The sequence below is a fragment of the Pristis pectinata genome, chromosome 31, assembly GCF_009764475.1.
Source record: "Pristis pectinata isolate sPriPec2 chromosome 31, sPriPec2.1.pri, whole genome shotgun sequence".
NCBI classification, from domain to species: Eukaryota; Metazoa; Chordata; class Chondrichthyes; order Rhinopristiformes; family Pristidae; genus Pristis; species Pristis pectinata.
This window is the reverse complement of record NC_067435.1, coordinates 7,842,116-7,866,861: the sequence shown is the minus strand read 5'-3', so window position 1 is coordinate 7,866,861 and position 24,746 is coordinate 7,842,116. Positions and strand designations below refer to the sequence as shown.

General features: G+C 42.8%; 1 protein-coding gene across 1 annotated transcript in view; it reads right to left on the bottom strand.

Moving 5' to 3' along the window:
* The window catches only part of LOC127585081 (riboflavin-binding protein-like), a 53,074-nt gene that overhangs the window by 3,096 nt on the left and 25,232 nt on the right, over nt 1-24,746 (bottom strand). Inside the window, exons 3-5 of the mRNA XM_052042241.1 lie at nt 18,165-18,252; nt 8,214-8,342; nt 7,330-7,441 (exon numbers count right to left, since the gene is read on the bottom strand). Coding sequence (XP_051898201.1) covers nt 7,330-7,441; nt 8,214-8,342; nt 18,165-18,252 — 329 coding nt within the window. The remainder of the gene's footprint in view (nt 1-7,329; nt 7,442-8,213; nt 8,343-18,164; nt 18,253-24,746) is intronic.

Genomic DNA, 24,746 nt, shown 5'->3' with positions numbered 1-24,746 from the left:
TTTGCTGCCCACCCAACCATTGCCCTTAATCAAAGGACAATCCCCATATTGTTCCCTCACCTCAACCCAGTCCCCATTACTCCCTTCTACCTTCCCATCCCATAACCACAGCTGACAAGGATCCAATGCCTTCCCTCAGTACAAGGCTCCAGTCCCAACCAAGAGAGAGTGCAAAGCTCCAGTGCTTCCCACCCCTATCGACTGGATAGGTCTGATTGAGCTTCAGGTCAATGGTCGTTTGTGATCACTGGACAACGAACTGGCGTTTAGACACTCAAGTATCCAAAGTGAGTTAACTGGTTTCTGTGCAAGCAAATTAGCTGTGTTTTCAATTTCTGACCAATTTTATCTTTCAACCATAAAATATACTGTTGTACAAACTGGGTAAGGCATTATCTTCATTCACTGTACCAAATATATAATTGTATTTGCTTGCATTATGTCAACATGCCACTAATGGTTCATCCCCAATCATTCCATTAGTGAAATATTTGATCGCTTTTATTCGGGGCCCAGCCTCTGAGTATCCAGTGGCTGTAGGACCCTGGACTGTGGTCCAGCCCAGTTCAATGTGTCCCTCAGCACATACTCCTACATCTTGGAATGTGCCAGTCCGAAGCATTTGGCTGTGGACAACTCCTGGAAGACCAACGAATTTCAGGCAGACCAAAGTGCATCTCCTGTTGAGTTGATGACCTTTCAGCAGCAGATTTTTCATGTTTGTCTCAGTGCGCTCCAGGGAACATTTGGCAGCTGCTCTGAATAAACATTGACAAAGACCACTGCATTCCTTTCCAGATCTTCTTGGTAAATACACAGTTCATAAGGAGATGGATGGCCTTCTCATCGGCACTGCAGCCACCTCAAGGGCAATGTGTGGTAGGATTGCGATCCAATTGTATGGGAAGGATCAGTCGCGAAGGGCCTTTCTCATCACCAGCCAAGTGAGGTCTTGGTGCTGAGTTGAGAGTTCTGATGATGAGGCAATCTGCTCCATCATCTCTGACAGTTTCAAGATCTACGGTCTCTTTCTCCTGCTGGGCCTGTCTCCTGGACAATTTGTGCAGAACACTGCCTAACTGACCTGTGGTTAGAGGTGTTTGTCGGCAGAAATGTTCTTACTCAGAACAAGTGGTATGGCATGGCCCTGCTGAATGGAGCGTTCAATAATAAGGTGGCCAGGCCCATCCTTCTCAACACCTGGGGACAGCTAGAACCTCAGCGCATGGTGACACTTAATGTTTGCTTACATTAATTCAGCCACACAAAGGTGGTCACAGGATGAGGCCATGTAGGGTACATATTTTCCCCTTTCTCTGGAGACTTGCACATCACATCCCTGCAGACAATATGCATTTTGGATCTCCAAATGAAGGTGGAAGCTAGCTCGGGTGACTGCCATGATGCAGGAGGGGGGTATGGGCCACAGCTGTGTCTCACACACACAAACACTGAGAGCACCTTGTATCTAATGACCAGGTTCCTTCACACTATGGAGAGGGAGTGCTGTTCCCACGTACCCAGCTTCTGTTTCACCTTGGATGCTGCAGATGCTTAGGAATCTGGAACAACGCACAAAGGCGCTGGAGGAACTGAGTGGGTCAGGCAGCATCTATGGAGGGAAACATTGACTATCCATTTCCCTCCATTGATGCTGCCCGGTCCACTGAGTTCCTCCAGTGCCTTTGTGTGCCGCTTTTGTTTCACCTTCGCTCTTTACTCCGGTCGCTGCCCGACTGATAAAGAAGGGATCGAAGGATCAGTTCAACCAAATGGTCTCTCTTTTACGGCCAGTTCAAACTGGTCACAAATGCTGATAATCTACTGACCAGAGACTCTTTCCCAGGGCGACAATGGCTAAAATGAGGGGACATAATTTTAAGGTGATTGGAGGAAGGTATAAGGGGGATGTCAGGGGTAAGTTTTTTTACACAGAGAAAAGTGGGTGCGTGGAACGCACTGCCTCAGAGGTTTTGGGGGCAGATACATTGGGGACATTTAAGAGACTCTTAGATAGACACATGATAGAGAAATGGGGAGCTATGTAGGAGGGAAGGGTTAGATAGATCTTAGAGCAGGATAAAATGTCGGCACAACATTGTGGGCCAAAGGGCCTGTACTGTGCTGTAATGTTCTAATAGTCACTTGCCAATACCCAGTACCTGATAGACAAGTGCATATAGACCATGGGCCAGATAAGGCTCAGTTGCGATATATTACACTGGTCAAGTAACCTCTCACTAAGGAAGGCTTCAGTTTTGTACTCCAACGTGCATTAAGATTTTTGTGGTGGAGAAAAATGAGGAGGATAAAGGTGGCAAATATGTTAGAACAGCAAGAAAATGTGTTGATCTTTATGATTTTATGACCAAGACAGCCTGTCCAACAGATCACGGTAAGCAGTTCATCCTTCTTGACAACTACTCAGCACTAGCAGCCACATTCCCATAAATTTCCAGCTGGCTGCAGAATTTTTCCCTGAGGCCCAGCATCCTCAGAAAGCCGAAGCTTATCAATGCGACATAATTCAAAGACAACTGTGACTATTTGTCATGCATGCCACAATCTTTCAGCTGACAGATCGCAGAGTCCTCATTCAGCCAGAAGTGGGCCCGAGATGAATCTCTAACACAAGGAACGGAGCGTTGTTATGATCAGAGGTTGGTGCACGAATACTGAGAAGCAATGAAGCCCCCACACGTTAATGTGAATGCTAAGCTAGTATTGGCAACGGTGAACATAAAATTAGTGGATTGCCATAAAATTCATCTAGTGCACCAATGGGAAGAAATCTGCCCTCAACTGTCCGTCTCACTTCATGTCACCATTGTGGTTGACCCTTCCCTCCAAAATGGAGCAACAGGACACAATTTTAGGATAATTAGCAAAGTGCCAGTGATGAACCTGAATGAATTTTATAAGTTCCTTGCATCCAGTCATCTTCCAGTTATATGTGAAGAGGACACTGACACATATATGGCTTCTCCTATGACTTGGAACAAGTGGCTCAGTGTTAGCATTACTGCTGCCAGATTGTTGGACTGGGAGGCTTTGTGGTCTCAAGTCCTGTTCTAAAGGCTTCAGCACAAGATCTAAACTTGAGACTATGTGATGTGACCTTGTAGTTCTTTGAGGTCATCCAGAATTGGTGCTTGTGCCACACTCTGTCCCACTTAGCAATCATCTCTATGTTCATTGATTTACACTGTCTCCTGTTTAAACGAGACCTTGTCTTAAAACTCTCGTCCTAGTTAAATCCTTCTTGGAGTTTTAAGAGACATAGGGACATACAGTACAGAAAATGGCCTTTTGGCCCATCAAGTCCATGCCTACCATCAAGTACTCACCTATACTAATCCTACGATAATCCCATTTTATTCTCCCACTTTCCAATCAACTTCCCCTAGTTTCTATCACTCACAAAGAAACATTACAAAGCCAATTAACCCGAATCCACATGTCTTTGGGATGTGGGAAGAAACCAGAGCACCTGGGGGAAACTTACGCAGCCATTGCGAGAACGTTGCAAATTCCATAGACACTGGTAAATGGGATTACTGTCGGTAGGTACCATGGACGGCATGAACCTGTTTCTGTGCTGTATGATTCTGTGTTGCATCTAAGTGCAATTCTTCCCAAAACAAAGAAAGCATCATATGCTCTATTTATATGAACCTTGAAACCCAACAGTCTCAATCCTTGCTCAACGTTGATCATTTGTAGGAACCCCATTTCCTAACGATATCAGTTTGCTTGTTATCCAGTTCTGCTTGCACCAAACTTTTCTCTGAACCCAGCTTGCTGGCAGCGACTCAGTTATTTAAAAGAAAGAACTTGGATGACCTCAGCCTGCCCGCAATGTCCTTCATAGCAAATGAATTACTTTGGAGTGTTGTCAATGTCGTCAAGTGAGCAAATAACGGCAGCCAATTTATGCTCCAAAGGGGGGGAGAGATGAATGGTGAATTAAATTGTTCTGTAGGAGCACTCAAGGGGAAAATGTTTGTCAGGACACTAGGAGAATATCCCCATTCTGCTATGAATCATTCCATGGGAACTTTTATGGCCCTTGAATAGATAGACCAGGCTCTATATGGTAATGGCAGCACTCCCCTGGTTCTGCATTGACATCTCAGCCAAGGTCATACACTCACATCCAGGAAGGGAGTCAGCCCTTTCAACTCAAAGGGGAGGGAGGGGCTCCATCAAACAGATCAAATGCAAGGGCGCAAGAAAACCGTGTTAGAATGTGACACATGTAGATAGAAGTAAGCGGACTTCCGAAAGCATTTGGCCAAATTGGGACAGTATATGCTCCTGGGTGTACTTGTTTGCTCAGCCCAATAAGTGACTCAAAAAGCTCTGCTGTTGCTGTTCCATTTCATGCATCACGTGTACAAGATACATGAACGGCAGCTTCCCCATATCAAATAATAATGACAAATGAAGGGTTTACTAGCAACTAGTACAGCAAATCACCATCAGTACAGCACACACAGTACTTTGGTGATTCCAGATTTGCAGATTCTCTGGGCTGTCGGATGTTATTCCAACTCACTTTTTTAAAGATGTTACATGGAAAATCCAGTAAGTTTGAGGGGAACTCAGCCAATAGAACCAGGAGAATTTAAAGGGAGCACGGGAACCAGGGCCCCTGCAAGTTGACGGGGAAGGTGGGAACCAGGTTGGTGGTGAGTTGAAGGGGAGTGTAGGATATATCCCGTGGCGAGTCAGATGCAAAACCATTGATATCCAAATGTTTGGAGAACAAATTACCAGACTTCTGTAGATTGCTTAATCTACAAATAATTCAATATGCTTCACTATAATAGAATCATACAATTGTAATAGCACAGAAGGAGGCCATTCAGCCCACTGACTCTGTGATGGCTCCTGGCAGAACAATCTGGCCAGTCCCATTTCCTCCCACTCTTTCTCCAAAGCCCTGTAAATTATTTTCCCTCCAGTGCCTATTCAATTATTTTAAAGGTTATGATTATGCTCTACCATCCTTACTTGTAGGTGGAAATTAGAGTTTTAATTTCAATTTAATAATGTAAATAACACTGCAAAATGGGAATCTAATGGTAAAGATTTAACTGAAGTGATTGATTAATTTGAATTGGGAACAGATTGTTATATCCTTAATGTCGTAACATAACTTCCCAACTCCTGTACTCAATGCCCTGACAGGTGAAGGCCAGCGTGCCAAACACCTTCTTCGCCGTCCTATCTACCTGTGATGCCTCTTTCAGCGAACTATGCACTTGCACTCCTAGGTCCCTCTGTTCCATAACGTTGGAAATACTCAGCAGGTCAGGCAGCAATCTGTGGGAATAGACACGGAGCTAACGTTTCAGGTTGATGACCGGGGGAAAAATAGTAGAAAATTTTTTTTAGTGGTCGAGGGCAGGAGACGACAAAAGAGAAGGCCTGTGATGGGGTGGACGGCAATGAGATGAGATGACAAAAAATGAACCTAGCAGGTTCTATCATCTTTCACCGTTCAACCTATCCTGCCCTCCACCCTATCACAGATCTTACCTTTTGCTCTCTCTGAGGCTTCATTTCTCTGCACCATTTACCTCAACTTTTCCCAGCTCTGATCATAGGTCAATGTCACCCTCCTCCATGGATGCTGCCTTACCTGCTGAGTATTTCAGATATCCAGCATCCGCAGCATTTTGTTTTTAAAATAGTATCGTGTCCAGATAAGGCAGCAGTGAATATTCATAAGGTGTAAGCCAGTGGGTAAATTTCATGTCTCGTTCTCTCAGTAGATAATGTGATCTGACAGATCTTTGCGGACGAGTCGGACTTTCAAAGTTGTGCGCTGAAGCTCAAGGGCACGTGAATGAATAATGTAGACATTGCTTTTCATTCCTCCCTGTACGTTAGGTCTTTCCATGCCATGTACTCCACACACTAGCATTTGCAAGTAAAAAGCAGAGTTGCTTGTGGTCTTTCAGCTGCTGGGTTACCTGAAAGAACCCACAGCAAGCTGGGCATTGACCATTTCCTCACTGGTTAATCATATTATTTGTTCACCTTTTTACCAGCACGTCACTGATAAGTCAGAGTTCTACAGCACAGAAATGGGCTCTGTGACCCACCATGTCCATAACAACCTTTTTGCCTATCTATGCTAATCCCATTTGCTTGCATTAGGACCATATCCTATGCCTTTTTGTGTCTGCTTAAACTCCTCTTAAATGAACCTAATTCTACCACTTCCACTGGCAGCGAGTTCCAGATATCAACCACTCCCTGTGTAAAAGAAAAACCCTCAGATCCCCTTTAAAACTCGTTCCTGTCACCTTAAACCTATAACCTCTTGTTCTTCATACCCCATACTATGGGAAAAAGATTGTAACTATCTGTCCTATCTCTGCGTCTCATAATCGTATATGTTTCTGTCAGGTCACCCATCATCCTCCATTGTTCCCATAACTAAAGTCGTCCAATCCAGGCAATATCCTGGTGAATCTCCTCTGCACCCTCTCCAGCACAATCACATTCTTCCTATTTTATGACGACCAGAACTTCACTGAATAGCCCCAAGTGCAACCTAGCCAATGTTTTGTAAAATAGTTAAAATTTATTGCTTGTCCCTAAGTTAACTGAGTGGCTTGTTGGGGCATTCCAGAGTCAGCTCCTTTGATGGATGTGGAGTAACACACAGACCAGAGTGAGTAAGGATGGCAGATTTACCCCCGAAGGAGAACAGAGAATCAGATGGGGTTTTTATGACAGTCGAGTAGTTTTGTGGCCTCAATACTAATGCCTAGATTTTTTAAAAATGCCAGATTATTAACAGAATTTAAATTAAACAAGTAGGATTTGAATTCACGTCTCTGAATTAACAGTCTGGTAACATAATCACTGTACTGCCATTATACCAAACACATTAAATACTTTCAAACTCAACTGTGGAGGAAACTATGGTCATTAACTCATGCTGCAATCATGCAATATCAAAATTCCCACTTTTCAAGCCTTTCCCAGCAGAGAAAGCAAATGAAAAGACATTAAATATTTCATCTGCAATGAACTACATGGCTTGTGTTTGCTGTTATGGACGTGTTCTTGTGCACAGCCAGATCACACGATATAATAAGGAATCTTTGATTTGTTGTCTTTGGTTGCGGATGCAATGTTGGATGGCACATCAGGTGAGCTACCTGCTCTGACAATACAGTTTTATTCAGGATGACTAGATGATGTGGTAATGGCCTAGAGTGGAGCTCAATCTCATCAACTGAGCCAAACTGACAAAGTGTATTAATTTGATAATGACTGTTGCAATTCCAGGAATTCCATCATTCCTACCTTACTATAAGGAATACATTCTGAGGTACAGTTGGTCTGAGTGGCATTTGATGACTTTAAACCAGAATTCCAGTTCCTAGTGCAGGTCAGATCATTCTTGCAAGCTTTGTACCTGGAAAAGCAGAGGGTAACTGTTTTAACATTCCTGTCACACTTGTTTAAAAGTGAGTTAAGCAATGTCACGAATACCGACCAGTGAGTCTGTTTCTACAATGATACTTTCATCTGAAAGGTGGTCAGGAAACTACCTTTCTTGGTGGAAGTTCTCTGTTCGATGAGTCTAACTGCCCACCTTTTCTACAATCATTCACTAATTGGGTGGCTCAGATCCATCTGTGCCTCATACCCTCCTGAACCTTTCCCAAACGGCCTTTGGTTTTGTGTTGGAAAGCTCCTTGACTTTTGGAAGCACACACCTCTGAAGACAGGCTTCATCTCACCCGTTGGTGACTGCCATTGGTAATTTTAAGACAACTGGCGAAAAGAAATACGAGCAACTTAAGGGGAAAATGACAATGATCAGAATGCACCATCTGAAAGAGCACTGGGAGAAGATTCAGCAGTAACTCCAAAAAGGCAATTGGATGAATATTTGTAAAAGGAAAATTTGTGGGATTGTGGTGACAACAGGACAACAGTGGACCAATTGGATCACTCTTCGAAAGAGCCGACACAGACTTAATGGGCTCCATCTGTGCTACAATTTATGCAAGGCTGGAGAGATGTCAGGACGTGGGCCATTCTGAAGGAGACCCAGCTGCTGATCAGTTCTCCAAGCCACAGTATTTATATGTGTTGAGATTCTGGTCATAAGATGTCGGTGAGGGCCTCAACTTCTCAACTAGTCAGTCCCTGAAAAGTTCCATGAGCCTTGATCTACTTACCACTGGTCACAGAAGCTGTGGCAGAGAGGTACATTCAGAAGGTGATTGGAAAGAGTCGGATTTGCCCAAATTGTGGTGTCCGGGGAGCAGTGGTAGAAACACGATAGCTGCTTGAAGAACTGCTCGCATCTGGAGGGAAAGAAAATCCATTAACATTGTGCAGCAACTACCTGGCATTCTTGTCAAAACAGCGGTTATCCATGTGTCTACACAGAGTGTTCAGTCATGGAAATGCACTTACAGCAGAAATCACTAGACATCAATGAGTAGCTCAAGACAGGGCTCCATCCACCAGCTTCCACCCTGACCTAAGGTGAGGTGGTTTTATCCTGATAGAGGAATCTCACCTGAAATTTTCCCATTGGAACAGTAGCACAAGGATGAGTTAGCTCTGGACCATCAATATAGAGTCGCAGAGTGATGATCGAGAAACATTGATTCCCTGCCAGCTGGTCAATTTAAATTCAGCTAATTGTAAGTGGGAATAAATGGAGCATTATCCTATTGAGAGGTTGTGAGTAGATGTGTGCTGTTCATCATCTCGTTTGGATGACAGTATCAAAATGAAATTTACAAAATTCTTATCAGGGTAGCTGTGGGGATGATGTTTCCCTGGGCTGCAATATCTAGAACAATTTCAAATTAGGCAGTTGGCTATTCAGGAGCAACACAGAAAGGAGCTGGAGGAACTCAGCGGGTCAGGCAGCATCTATGGAGGGAAATGGACAGTCGACGTTTCAGGTCAAGACCCTTCATCACCTATCACCCGCCAGCTCTTTCTCCACCCCTTCCCCCCCCCCATCTTTTTATACTGGCCATCTCCCCTCATTCTTTCCAGTCCTGACGAAGGGTCTCGACCTGAAACATCAACTGTCCATTTCCCTCCATAGATGCTGCCTGACCCACTTAGAGTTCCTCCAGCTCCTTTGTGTGTAGCTCTAGATTTCCAGTATCTGTAGTCTCGTGTGTGTCCAGTTGGCTACTTAGGGCCGAAACAAGAAATTTCTTTACCCAGATAGTGGTGGATCTTTGGATTTCTCCACCCAAGAGCGCTGTGGAGGCTCAGTCACTGAGCGTATTGTTAGAGATTAATGTATCTACATTTGCTAATGTTATAAAGTTGGTGGTAGAGGAGGATGCAGAGAGATTTAGGCAAATTAGGTGAATGGGCAAGGAGATGGTAGATTGAATATAATGTGGAAAAATGTGAGCTCATCCAATTTGGTCTTAAAAATAAAAATCCAGAGTATTATTTTAAATGTTGAGAGGATGAAAGGTATTGGTGTTCAGAGGGACCTGGGTTTCCTTCTGCACAGATCACTGAAAGTTAATATGCAGGTGGAGCAAGCAACTAGGAAGACAAACATTATGTTGGCCTTTATTACAAGAGGATTTGAGTACAAGAATAGCGACACTTTTTCCAATTATATAGGGCACTAGCAGGACCACATCTGGAATTTTATGTACAGTTCTGATCTCCCTACCTTGGGAAGGATTGAGTTATGATGGGGGGAGTTCAGTGAAGGTTCAACAGGTTCATTCCTGAGATGGCAGGTTTGGTGTATGAGCAGACATGAAGCCATTGGGTCTGCTTTCTCTAAAGTTTGGACGATTGAAGTTTGGTCTCATTGAAATGTACAAAATTCTTTTGGGACTTGACAGGGTGGATAAAGGTATATGAAAATAGAAAATGCTGGAAAAACTCAGCAGGTCAGGCAGCATCTGTGGAAAGAGAAACGGTTAACATTTCAGGTCCAAGATCCTTCATCAGAACTGGGAAAGAAAGAAAACAAATTAATTCACAGTAACAAAGAAAGTGGGGGATCGATGGTAGGTTCAAGGGGAATATCTCTGATAGGATGAGACCAAATGACCCAGTGAGGCAGTTAAGCAGCTGTTAAGATCAGATTATACTTCTCTGCCAGCATTTTCTGTTTTTATTTCAGATTTCCAGAATCTGCAGTAGATTTAAATACGGGGATGATGTTTTTCCCAGGGTGGGATACCTAGAACACAAGGTTATATTCTCAAAATAAGAAGTTGGGTTTTTAGCACAGAAATATGAAGAACTTCCTTCACTCAGATGACAATGAATCTTTGGAATTCTTTACCTAAGAGGGCTGTGGAGACTCAATCACTGAGATCAATGGATTTTTAGAATTAAGGCACATGGGCAAAAGTGGTGCAAAGATAAAAGAACAATAGATTGGAGTTGGGGGAGAGCATATAACATATAGTAGAAAATGCATAAAGCAAAAAAAACAAAGTCAGCTTACATAAAGAAAAGTTTTCAATTTGGAATGGAAGAAATAGGAATCGCACATTATTGAATGGCAGGGCAAACACCAGAGGCTGAACGGGCTACTCCTGCATCCAATTCTTTCGTTCTTATGGAACTGTGCTCCACACACTGCATTTTTATGGAGTGATGAAGAGCCTGTACTGCGCTGCAATGTTCTACGTTCTATGTCAATAACATTGCTCTTATCGAGAGAGTTTGCTGAAATTTCTATTTCTTCCATTCTAAACTCAAAACTTGTCTTTATGTAAGCTGACTTGTTTTTTTTGCTTTATGCATTGTCTACTATACATTATATGCTCTATCCCAACTCCAATCTATTGGCTCATGCAGTATTGCCACTTTTTAAATTAAAAAAAAGCTAGCTTTCAAAATGGTGACATTGAAACAACGGATTGGTTGTAAAACACGTGAACGTACAGGAATATATGACTTTGGACCCACAGCGAGGTGGTTGATTCTTAACTGTTCTCTGAGATTGCCCTGCAAGCCATCAATTCAGTGGCAACGTGTGGGTGGTTTTGCAGGGAAATCTGCTGTACATCCTGTGAATGCATAGAGAGGAAATCTCTTGTTACAGTGGACAGTGTCTCTGCTGATTATTCAATAGGGTAGGTTCCTATGTTTCATATACAATGGAAAGTACCTCTTTAGGGATTTTCCTAAGAAGTAGTGAATAGACTATGATTTTAAAAAATCACTATGCAGATTGAGGGTCAACACCACTGGATCAAAACCATAGTCTTCTATTTCAGTAAGGGCAATTACAGTGGCATGAAAGTAGGATTGTCTAAAATTGACTAGGAAAATAAGCTAAGAGACAGGTCAGTAGATGAACAGTGGTAGATATTCAAGCAGCTGGTCCATAACACTCAGCGGGGAATTTATCCCAATTGGAGAGAAGGATTCCATGACAAAGAAGTTAACAAAGAAGGTCAAGCATAATGTTAAATTGAAAAATAGGGCAAACAAAGTAGCAGGAACTGGGAAGTCATTACGATCCAACAGGCAAAACACTGAAAAGATCATAAGAAAGGAGAAAATTGACTTTGAGAGAAAGCTTGCATGTAATATCAGAAGCAAACAGTAATGGCTATATAAATAGGAAGGAGGAGGCTAAAGTAGCCACAGTAGAGAAGAAAATGAGGCTGTTGAATTAATAATTGGAAACTAAGAAATGGTGCTTATGTTAAAGCAATTTTTTTGCATCAGACTTCACCATGGAGGACACTGCAAATATTTCTATGATAACAGATGGGCTGATTTCAAATAACACAAATGTAAAAAATCGTAATCACAAGGAATGAAGAATGAGAAACTCACGGGGCTAAAGGCAGAGGAATTGCTGGGACCCAATGGCCTCCATTCAAGGGCTTTAAAGGAAATGGCTGCAAAAATAGTGGACCTATTGGTTGAAAATTTTCAGAACTCATTAAATTCCTGGAGGGTACCAGTAATCTGGAAAACAGCCGATGTGATGGGAGGAAAACAGGAGAGGGGGAACTACAGGCCAGTCAGTTTAACATCTATTGTTGGCTAGATGATAGAATCAATAATCAAAGAGGAAATAACTAATCATTTAGCAAAGTTGAGTATAATCAAACCTAGTCAACATTGTTATAGAACATAGAACAGTAGAGCACTGGAACAGGCCCTTCAGCCCCTGATATTGTGCTGAACTAATTAAGCAGGTGATTTACAAAATGTGGATCATGTTTGACAAATTTGTTCAAATTCATTGAAGATGTGGCAGAGAGAGTTGACAGAGGGGAACCTGTAGATGTAGTGTATTTAGATTTCCAAAAGGCATTTGACAAAGTTCCACATAAGAGGCTGATGCATTAATTAAAATAGCAGGGTATTTGGAGGAAGTGTGTCCGAATGGATTGAAAACTGGAATCACATAGAAAACAGAGAGTTGGAATAAATGAGGCTGGTGAGATTTAACTTGCAGAGTACCCCAGGGATTGGTTCTTGGCCCTCATTTGTTTTCTACTCATATTAGTGACCTGGCGGAAGGAACAAAATGTAAGGTTTCCAAATTTGCCAATAATACGAAAATAGCTGGAAGAGCATGTTGTGGTGAGGACGTTCTGCAATGGGATATAGATAGTTTGAGTGATTTGGTAAAAACCTGGCAAATGGAGTTTAATGTGGGGAAGTGTGATGTCATGCACTTCGGTAAGAGAAACCTAAAGGCAGGGATCAAAACGGAGAGAGACTGCAAATGAGCATAGTTCAGTGCGATCTAGCTGTTCTTGTCCATGAATCATTAAAAAGTCCAATGTAGTTAAGATGACAAACGGCATGTTGGCCTTTTTTGCATAAGGGTTAGAGTTTAAGAATAGGGAGATTTTGTTACACTTGTACAGGGTGTTAGTGAAGCCACATCTGGAATACTGAGTTTTCATTGTCTTACCTAAAAGAAAGGATACAGAAGCATTGGAGGCAGTCCAAAGGAGATTCATTAAGCTAATTCCAGGGATGAGAGAGTTGTCTGATTAAGAGGGACTGGACAGTTTGGGTTCAGAAGAAAGTGTGAAGTCCTTATTCAAACATATATGATCCTAAGGCGGCTTGACAGGGTCGATGTTAAGATGTTTTCACTAGTGGGAGAGTCACGAACGAGGGGACAGAGCTACAAAATAAGGGGCCGATCATTTGAAACTGAGGTACATAGAAATGTCTTCTCAGAGAATGGTGAATCTCAGGAGTTCTCTGCCCCTGAGGGAGGTGGAGGCCAGATCATTAGATATATTTAAAGTTAAGGTCAAAAAATATTTGAAAGATCAAGGAATTGAGGGTTACGGGGAACTGGCGCAGAAGATGAGTTGAGACCAGCATAGATCAGCCATGATCATATTAAACAGTGGAACAGACAAGGGATCTGGTGGCTTACTCCTGCTCCTATCTTCTTGGATTCTCTCTCCACTTAAACAGGAAGTTACTTGAAAGCAATACTTCCTCACCTAAATGATATTTTAATTGTGAGTCACAAAGATCGCGCTCTGGTTATATTAAACAGTTATTGCCGAGAAAACTAAAAGGATGGTTAAGTTCTGTAGTGCAGCACAAGATCATGGGAATAAAACCTGATTAATTCAGATCTCTGCATTAAGAGACACCAATTTTAGGTTTCAAAAGCCAAAAGAGAATACTGAGGTACATAAGAGTCTTCACAAGCTCAAGACTTCAAAAAGCACATTACTACCAGGAAATTTGATCACCCAAGGGTTGTAAAGTGGTTTTCTAGGGGATCTTTCCTTGTTTGTCCTTGGAAGTGTTTGGCTCCATTGCCCAAGCCATCATGTGTGTGGCAGGTTTACCAGCTGTGATGACTGTACGTTCTAAAACTGTTAGTTGAACACCCATGGAAATGCATCGAGATTTCAGGAATGAGACCAAGAGAGGAAAGTATCCCTTTGGGGATACTGCAAGGACTGGTAAAATGCAGAAGACATGAAAAAATCAACGCAGAAAAGCAAAAAAATTGCTGAAATAAAAACAGAAAGTAGTGGAAATACTCAGTAGGTCCAGCAGCATCTGTAAAGAAAGAGAAAGATTAATCTTTCTGTTCGATGACATTTCATCTCCTTTTCCATGAAAGACCATCAGCCTGAAATATTAACTCCGTTTCTCTCTCCACAGCTGCGTTGTGACCTGCTGAGGGTTTCAAGCATTTTCTGCTTTTATTGTGGGTTGGCAGTTTGTGTTGTCTGGTTTGGGAAGGGAAAGACATACTGAGCTGGCAAAAACAGCTGCAAGATATCATTCAGATACAGGACCTTTCACAACACCAACCATTTTATAGCTACTGACGTATATTTGAAATGCAGTCACTGTTCTAACAAAAATACAGCAGCCAAATTGCGCATAGGAAGCTCCACAAACAGCAGTGAGATAAATGGCCAGATGAGCTTTCTTTTAGGCTTTGGCATGTGGTATTAACCAATGCACAGGGAAGAACTCCTATACTCCTTGCCAGTATAATGCAGAGGGATCCTTTACTTCCACTGAGGGCAGTGGGGCTCCAGTTTAACATCCTGCCTGAAACTTAGTGTCTCTGATAGTGTGGCATCCCTCCTGTAGTGCACTGGAACAAACAGTCTAGATTATGTGATGAAGTCTCAGAGTGAAATTTGACCCCTGATTTTCTGCAGTCGAGATAAGACTGCTGCCCATTAAGTCAAGGCCAACTCCAAAACATGTAAAATTCACTGAATTTACACAGAAACATAGAAAACCTACAGCACAATACAGGCCCTTCGGCCCACAAAGTTGTGCTGAACATGTCCCTACCTTAGAAATTACTAGGCTTACCCACAGCCCTCTATTTTTCTCAGCTCCATGTACCTATCCAAAAGTCTCTTAAATGACCCTATCGTATCCGCCTCCTCCACCGTTGCCGGCAGCCCATTCCACACACTCACCACTCTCTGAGTAAAAGACTTACCCCTGACATCTCCTCTGTACCTACTCCCCAGCACCTTAAACCTGTGTCCTCTTGTGGCAACCATTTCAGCCCTGGGAAGAAGCCTCTGACTATCCACACGATCAATGCCTCTTATCATCTTATACACCTCTATCAGGTCACCTCTCATCCTCCATCGCTCCAAGGAGAAAAGGCCGAGTTCACTCAACCTGTTTTCATAAGGCATGCTCCCCAATCCAGGTAACATCCTTGTAAATCTCTTCTGCACCCTTTCTATGGCTTCCACATCCTTCCTGTAGTGAGGTGACCAGAACTAAGCACAGTACTCCAAGTGGGGTCTGACCAGGGTCACATATATAGCTGCAACATTACCTCTCGGCTCCTAAATTCAATTCCACGATTGATGAAGGACAATACACCATATGCCTTCTTAACCACAGAGTCAACCTGTGCAGCTGCTTTGAGTGTCCTATGGACTCGGACCCCAAGATCCCTCTGATCCTCCACACTGCCAAGACTCTTACTATTAATACTATATTCATAGTTAAACATCTAGGAGCATGTATGTAAATTAATTCCCATTTCATCTAAGTGTACCTTGAATTCAATTTTCATTGATAGATTGAGCACTATTTGATCACACTGTTTAACATGCTAAAGGTAATTAACCTTTAACCACTCCAGTTAAAGAGCTGGACCCGGAACTCATTGCAAGACTATTTTATACCCTATGAACTATTGTTGGAACTAGATTAGTGCCTCCTGAGAAATGACGCTCATTATGAGGATTCTACCGAAGATTGTACACAACCAAAATGTCACAGGTTATGACTAACACATCTCCCAATTTTTGAGCCTTTGTACAGTATTTAGAAGTTAGAATTCTCAAATGAATCTCCACAATCTTCTGAAACAACAGCAAATCTTTTAAGCATCACTGTGGGCTTTGCTGAAAAACAGCAGCAACTTGTTTTTATATAATATCCATGAACATAATAAAATAGCCCGCAATTCTTCACAGGAACATGATCAAACAAAGTTTGACATTGAGTCACATCTATAGATATTAGGTAGAGTAGGTGAAGTTTAGCTCAAAGATGGATTTTAATGAAGGAGGATTCTGCCCAAGATAAGGCCCAGGACAGCTGAAGTTGGGCTCCAAGTGCTGTTGCAATGAAAACTGATTGATGTTCCCATTGATCGGAATTGGAGGGAAGCAGGGATCTTGGAAGGGTGTATGACTGGAGGAAAGTATAGGGAAAGTTAAGGATAAGGTCATGTAGGGATGAAACAATGAAGAACAAAAGCAGTGCCCAGTGAGTCGAGCCTTTGGTAGCTTATTCCCTTCAGCTGGAAGAGTGGTTGCATTGGCTGCAGTGTTCCTAAACTTTCCATGACTCTCGTGTCTGATCAGTGTTGAGAAGTGAAGGCCGACATCCGGACATGGCTCAAGTATCCCCATCACCCAAAAGTATTCTCCCAACTCTTCACGGAGACTTGCAAAGAATGGCACAGTGGCACAGCCAGTGGAGCCACTTCCTAACAGTGCCAGAAGTTCCCATGACTGTGTGGGTTTCCTCTGGTTTCCTCCCATATCCCAAAAGGGTTGTGGGTCGGTAGATTAATTGGCCACTGTAAATTGCCCCTAATGTGTAGCTGAGTGATAGAATCTGGAGAAATTGATGAGAATATGGAGAGAATAAAAAAAAAGTGGGATTAATGTCAGATTAGTGTAAATGAGCACTTGATAGTTGGTGCAGACTCAGTGGGCGCAAGTGCCTGTTTCTGTGCTGACTCCAACTCTATGGCATTTAGAGCAAAGTGCTGAGAGGTACAGACACTTGTGAACATGAAGCATTCATGGTTTCAGAAGCAGAATAAGAACAAAAAGGTAAACTGGAATCCTGACAAAGTCATTCTTGCTCCCAACACAAGAGCAGGAGTTGGATTTATCCACTTCAAAGCAGTTCCACCATTCAGTGAGATCGTGGCTGATCTCTGTCCTAACTCCCTTCATATTGTCGTGGTTTAGTTTCCCTCACATCCTCTGTGTGACTAAACATCATAATCTTGAAACTTTTAATTTACACCCCACCTCAGTAGATTTTTGGGAAGAAGATTCCTGCTGTGAAGATGTGCTTCTTGACTGCCCCCTAAATTTTACAATATACCTTCTTGTTCTGGAGTCTAATTCGGCGGAAATCGTTTCTCATTTTCTACCCTATTAGGTCCTTTGATCATTATAAGTACGCGCAATAAATCACCTCATGTTCAAGGGAATACAAGCTTAGTTGGTACAACCTATAATTAACCTTGTTAGGCTAGTAAATTAGTGTTGCACCCCTTCAAGATTGAATTAAAATACAAAGTCACTTGGCCTTGCAGCTCAGGATTCGAATTCAGTTCATATCAAAGGGATGGAGGTTCTCTGTCATGCTGGTGTGAGATTTTGACCAAGACTTTGATCTGGGCCATTTTGTTTCTGGTTCTGAATATAGTCACAGTAAATAATGTTGCTCTAAAAAGCAGTAAGCCTGAGGAATGAGAATAGTTCAGAATTCAGCAAAGGAGGACTGATGTAGTAATATGGGAAGGGAAGCACAAGAGACATAACAAGAAATATAAAAGCAGACTGTAAGAGCTTGCGTAGATATGTAAATAGAAAAACATCAGCTTAAATTAATGTGGGTTATTTACAGATTGAGACAGGAGAAAATATTTTGGGGAATAAGGAAATTGCAGAAAAATTAACATCTCACTTACTCAATATATCGTGGGCAAATGGGACTAACTTGGAAGGGTATCTTGGTCAGCATGGACAAGTTGGCCTGAAGGGCACGTTTCTGCGCCATATTTACGATTCTAAATATGACCCATTTTTTTTGCAGTAAGTTCTACTACTTTACAATCTTGTAAAGTAGCAGACCATATTGCAAAACAATGGGTCATATTTACAGGCCAGGATATTTTAATTTAAAAGAAAAAGCATGTCACACAGAATATGGCAGTTATTGAATTGTGAGCCCCAAGTTGAAAATGCTCTGAACTTAATTCTACTGTGCTTGACCTGGGTGTACCTCGTAGTGACGTTATATGCATTGCAATGGGTTCATTCCCTGGTAAATATTAATCAACACAAAGAGAAGCTCATTAAATCCACCTCAGCCAACCCATTCAAGAGTTCCTTTTAAAGCAATTTTTCTTTTTTAAATGCACTCACCTTGGGCTTAAGGGTCCACATCTGTTCCAGGATGCGGTCTCTGGCGAGATACTCATCTTGTTGTTTGTATCCACTGAGCAGCAAGCATCTATAATTCAAACAAAACAGCCGATGTTACCTGCTTAAAATTCATGAAGTAGCAATCAGATGTCCGAGTACCCATGCTTGATTTGCTGGCCACATTAGTAAAAGAAGCCCCACAGTTGGTGTTGGGCCTTTCCCAATTGACTACATTCTTCCTCCTAAATCTCCAGCACCCAAAGAAACAGGAAGCTCAAATTTGGGATATATTTATCCATCTGGGAACATAGGAATAATGATGCAGTTCACTAGTCAGGCCACCGTGATTAAACTCGGACAGTTAAGATAGATGAATAGCAACTAAAACTCCCACACTGTCCAAGATAATAGAGCCACTCTATCTTGAGCCAGAATGGCTTGGGAAATGGATCAGTCCCAAATGTCATCTCTTTGAGTTACAAGGCGACTGGGAGGACAAGTTTTCCAACAACGAATCTGCTGGAGGAACTCAGCAGGTCGACCAGCTTCTGTGTGGGGGAAAGGAACTGTCAACGTTTTGTGTCAAGATCCTGCATTAGGTCCAGGTGCAGGGTTTCAACCTGAAATGTTGACAATTCCTTTCCCCTCACAGGTGCTGCTCGACTCAGTGAGTTCCTCCAGCAGATTGTTTGTTGCTTCAGATTCCAGCATCTGCAGTCTCTTGTGTCGGCAGGTTTTACAACGAGGCTATATGATGAGCAAGAACTGGGAAGGGTGCTCGAGCATATTGCATACAAAATCTTTATAGGCATTGGGGGAGACTGGACTCAAGCACGTGTCCCAGGGACAATGATTGGGTTAATCCTCAACTCCCAACAGTTTCCATAACGTTCAGACATTTCCACAGAAGAGCTTGCAATTTTTAGTGACTTTTCTAACCTCAGGTTCTCCCAAAATCCATTATATCCAGCTAATTCCATATGAAATATAGTTACTGTAATGATGGCAGCCATTTGTGCACAGCAAGAGTCCACAACATCAACACCAAATGATACTATTTCTATTTTAATTGACATTAATTTGAGGAGAAATATTCAGTAGGACAACTAACAGAATCTCATTCACAGTTCATGAATTGAACCACAGCACAGCACAGGAAGAGACTGTTCAGCCCTTTGAACCACTGCTGGCTCTTCGCAAGAACAATGCAACTGGTCCTATTCCCCACCCTTCCTGAACGAGATGGGTGTTTGCAACAATCCGCCGGCTTTGTGCTTATCATTACTTCTAGCAGAAGGAAAAAACAGATAAAGATTTTGTGATATCCCACAGGTCCTGGAAGCTCAAACCTACCCACTGAATACTGGCGCAGCCTACACTTTCTTGAAAGTTCTATCTGGATTGATGTTTTGCATCCTCTTCTTGGCTGAGAATTTGAGCAACACCGCCCTAGGGCGGACATTTTGTTCAATATCATCACATCTACGGGGCTTGAATTCATGACATCTCTCATGACAATCCCTGGACATTTCTTTCTGCAACAACCCACTCATATTCCTTCTATGCTTAATTTGCCGTGAACTTTACTCAGTTAATGCTGCTTCAGTAGTTTCCTGTGCACTGTCTTCTCTCATTATTTTTAATTACAGTAATCATTGGTTACAAATAACAAAATGTCAGCATTGTCCCCTTCCAAATCTGTTTTGCTGCTGTTGCCAGGTTTAATTCCTGCTTGTCGCTGCACAGCTGCATTAAAAATAAGACTTTTTATGTAATGGAACCTTTGAAAGTTGTGTTTAAAAATAATCCTTTCTGAACGTTGGCTTTGTGCTGTGCTCTGCTCAGAACATTTTAAACTTCCTCTTCTCTCATCCACATTGTTATAAGTTTCTAATAAAGGTTCAGATCCGAAATTATCCCCAATTAGTGTGAAGAGAACTCTTCTTCCCCTTCTTGCACCTGGTGTGACAACTGTCAATTGAAGAGCAGCAAGGCTACACCAGTGCTCTGCCCCAACTCCAGGTTTCAGAGTGGGATTAAGGTAGGCACTAGTGTGAGCTCTTTCGGGGCACTTGACATCAAGATCCCTTTTGCTCACTTTGTTGCATGAAATTCATCCACTTGTAATACTAGAGTCATAGATACAGCACAGAAACAGACACTTCAGCCCACCAAGTCCATGCTGACCATCAGGCACTCATTTCCACTCTACTCCTATCCATGGTAGTGTAGCGGTTAGCGTGATGCTTTACTGCGCCAGCGACCCGGGTTCAATTCTGGCCACTGTCTGTAAGGAGTTTGTACGTTCTCCCTGTGTCTGCATGGGTTTCCTCCGGGTGCTCCGGTTTCCTCCCACATTCCAAAGACGTACGTGTTAGGAAGTTGTGGGCATACTATGTTGGCGCCGGAAGCGTGGCGACACTTGCGGGCTGCCCCCAGAACACTCTACGCAAAAGATGTATTTCACTGTGTGTTTCAATGTACATGTGACTAATAAAAATATCTTATTTTATCTTATCTAACCCATTTTATTCTACCTCGTCAGCTCCCCCTAGATTCTACCACCCACCCACATACTAGGAATGATTTACAGTGGTTAATTAACCTTTATTCCAAGGAATAAAGTCCTAGCCTGCCCAATCTCTCCCTGTAACTCAGGGCCTCGAGTCCTGGCGGCATCCTCGTAATTCTTGCTCACTTGAGCATTTTACCTTTTGGAAGACTGTTCTTCTTGCTTTACTTTTAAGCCAAAATTCTGTCCATGTCATGGTTCCATGTGCTAGCCCTCAATTCGGCTCTATTGATGGTGCCTCGTTGTGCAGCACATGGAGTCCATGAACTACTAATAGCATAATGACACACACCTGAGTCCCATCAGGAGACTAGCATAAGAACCCTGGTTTCACTAGCTCTAGTTGCTAGAGTATTGGTCAACCTTTGGGTATATATCACCTTATGGCTGCTTAGAGCTGGCAACTCTTGAGTCTTGAGCAGTCCTGGTTTTGCTGTTTTCCCCTAGGATATCCAGTTTCTGTGTTGGGACGCTGCCTGTGTTCAGTTCTGAGGAAGCATCCTGACTGCAGTCTCATACTGGTGTGCTGCATCTGGGTTCTCCATGAGCTTGCTCTTTGCTTGATATTGACAGTCCAGGTCAATATGTTGCCAACTACAGAATGAATTCTTTCTTTTAGTATTTTTGATGTAGCACCTCATCAAATACCTTCCAGAAATGTAAGTATGTTCATCTACTGGTTCCCCTTTATTCATGGCTTGCTACTTAGAGCCATATAGTGTAATCTACTTTGGGTTGTGGGAGGAAGCAGGCACCCAGAGGGTGTGCAAACTCCTGATAAGGCATCGGAGGTCAGGTTCAACCCTGGAGCTGTTGATGTGTCTAAATCCAAATCTGCATTGAGATAGTTGGGACTCAATGCTTTTCATTTCCCTTGTAACCTTCCTGCTAACACACTTGGGTATAGAGAAGACTGAGTTTAAATGCCCCACATAGTTGAATAACCTGCTTGAGTTCTTTAGTTTTATGAATGAGAAAGTACCCATTTGGATTGGGTGCAAATGTGCCCCAGACAGAGCTGAGAAAATGAATTGGGATAGAAAAGGCAAAGACTAAGCAGAAATAGGGTGGCTCAGTGAGTAGAGCCACTGCCTCGCAGCACCGGAGACCCAGGTTCAATCTTGACCTTGGGTGCTGTTTGTGTGGAGTCTGCACATTTTCTCTGTGACCATGTGGGTTTCTCCTGGGTGCTCTGGTTTCCTCCCATGTCCTGAAGGCGTGTGGGTTGGTGGGTTAGTTAACTGCTGTAAATTGCCTTTAGTGTGAGGGGTAGGATCTTGGAGGGTGAATTGACAAAAATGAAGAAAAAAATTGATTAATGTAGGATTAGTGTAGATTGATTATCAGCACAGAACCAGAGGTCCTGTTTCCATGCTGTTTTACTCCATGACAATGAAAATGAGCAGACACACTGAAGCACTTGAAGATTGTGTCACATGTAATGCTAACATTTGTCTGCGAAGGTCAGCATTGGCATGTACTGGACCCAAGGAATGGCCCTGTTAACCTCTGAGTTTTTGAAAGAACTTGATGTTTTGATTTTTTTTTAACCAATCCTCTTGTTTAAGAGCAGGACTGGATTTGTTTAATGACCTTTATCCTTGTAACCATATGTAGTGAGCTGAATGAATGGGGGGGGGGGAAAATGAGCTTTGCCACCTCTGCGGTACAGGGTGATCTTCATCACTGGGTTCCAGCCACGATGTTCAGCAAAATGCAATCTGTCCCAGCTCAGATCCATCCTTTGCTTTACGGTGCGGTGGACGTACCCTCTTCCCTCCTCTGCTGCATTCAGACTGGGGGGGGGGTAAGTGAGCCAGCAGAGAAGGTGACTGCTCAGTGGCTCAGAGCGTTAGGTGTACAGAGCCTGTCGCCTGCACTACCTTGGGTGCAGCTTCACTGGGGTTTAGCGAGCCTGCAGATTAAATCTGTTGTGACAGGCAGTGCAAGTCCAAGAGGAGCCCAGGAGGGAAGCAGCAGCCTGGCTACTTTGCTCAGTGACCGCACAAGTCACCCAGCCCTTGGGTTTCTGTTTTCTAGAACTGGCTGATCCATGTGACAAAGCTTCTCATCCCATATTGCTGGAAATCAGACAACTCTTCAAAGCATCGAGAGCTTAGACTTGTAGAGTTACTGCACAAAAACAGGCCCTTCAGCCCATTTACGTCAGTCCTACAGTGATTCCATTTTTGTTCATCCTGAATTCTTAACTTATTCTACCCCTCACCTACACACGAGAGGCAATCTACAGTGGTGAATTAACTTACTAACCCACCTGTCTTCTGAGGGGAAACTGGAGCACCTGGAGGAAACCCATGCGGTCACAGGGAGTACATCCAACCTCCACACCAACAGCACTGGAGGTCGGGATTGAACCCAGGTCTCCGGCGCTATGAGGTGGTGGCTCTACTAGCTCTGCTCGTGACCAGACCCAAAAACCTCAGTTACTCCAAACACAGTGCCAAAGAATTTCTTTGGGATAGGGAAGCTTCTGACTCTGATAAAATCTGTTACAGTAGCCAGCTTGATTTTTCAGAAGAGATTTTTCTGATGGTTGTACTGTGCAGTTAATTTTATAGACCAAAGTTTCTTTCCTTGAAATCTTTGTGTCATAGGCAGGAACTCTCAGATGTTTTATGTTAGCTACTGACAGATTTTGGTATTTGGTAGTGTTAATTTGAAGTTGAAGAACAATAACAAGCTAATCAGCTAAGAGGGGCATCACTTTTAGAGTTTTCTCTTTGAGCATCTCACTAGAAAAGTTACAACGAGTATCAGTGGCTGATGACTCCTCCCTTCAGCACCCACACTTCTCGACCCTCCCACCCCAACCAGAGAGCATTCAGTCCTCAGCTACAGTTGAATTGTCTGGGGGATGGGAGTCACTCAGTTCCTTCCATGAACTCTAACTCTTGGAGATATTTTACATTAGACACTGTAGGTCAAGAGCTTATTTCCTCTTTTGGTAGTGCCCAAAACAATGGCTTAAAATAAGAATTTACCACATGGTTTGAGGAAGGACTACTTCACAAAATTGATGGTGGAAATTTAGACTTGCTTCTCTTTCCTCGTCCTCCAACCTCCACAGCTCCCCCCTCATCACAACCCCCCAAAATGCAGGTCCAGTGAAAAATTTTGTAAGTTTTTTTGAGTATCAAGAGTTACAGAACATGTGAGTCAGATGGAGTTAAGATCGATAGGCGATCTAAATGAAGAGCTGAACGAGGCAAAGGGGCTGAATTTCCACGAAACTCGAATGGTGGGAAATCTGGGCCCAAAAGTTCTTCAAGTGATGCTTGCGTCAGTTGCCAAAAAGGTGAAACCTTGTGTGCATAGCCATTCAGTCCTTGATGAACACACGTGAAACTACACTTTTCAGTTTGGCTCAACAACAGCCAAGTGGTTTGGTGAGGCAGCTAATTCTGCATATGTTTGGTTGGTGCTTGCTTACACTCAAAAATGGAACTCCATAAAGTGGCTGGTGCTTAATATGTCACCCACCTGGAATTAATTCAATGTTACTGCACCCCAGAGTACTATGCCCACCTATATATTCCTGTCTTTCAAATACATGTGGAAGGGCAGTATAGGAGGGGGCCAGTGTCACGATTCAGATTTTTCTTTTTATCCTCCATAACCAATTCCAAGGACAACTCCAGTTATTCCTGAGCACTGTCCTGTTGAAATCTGGCATTATAAACTCAACGAGACTGGTAGGAGTTAAGAGTTCATGGAAAGAACTGAGTGACTCGCATCCCTCAGACAATTCAGTTGTTTTTCTAAACTGTAGCTGAGGACTGAATGCTCTCTGGTTGGGGGTGGGAGGGTGGAGAAGTGTGGGGTGCTGGTGCTGAAGGGAGGAGTAATCAGCCACTTACATTCCTTGTAACTTTACTGATGAGACAAGCAAAGGGTACAGAGAAAACTATCTAAAAATGATGCCCCTCTTAGCTGATTAGCTTGCTATCATTCTTTAACTTCAAATTAACACTGCCAAATACCAAAATCTG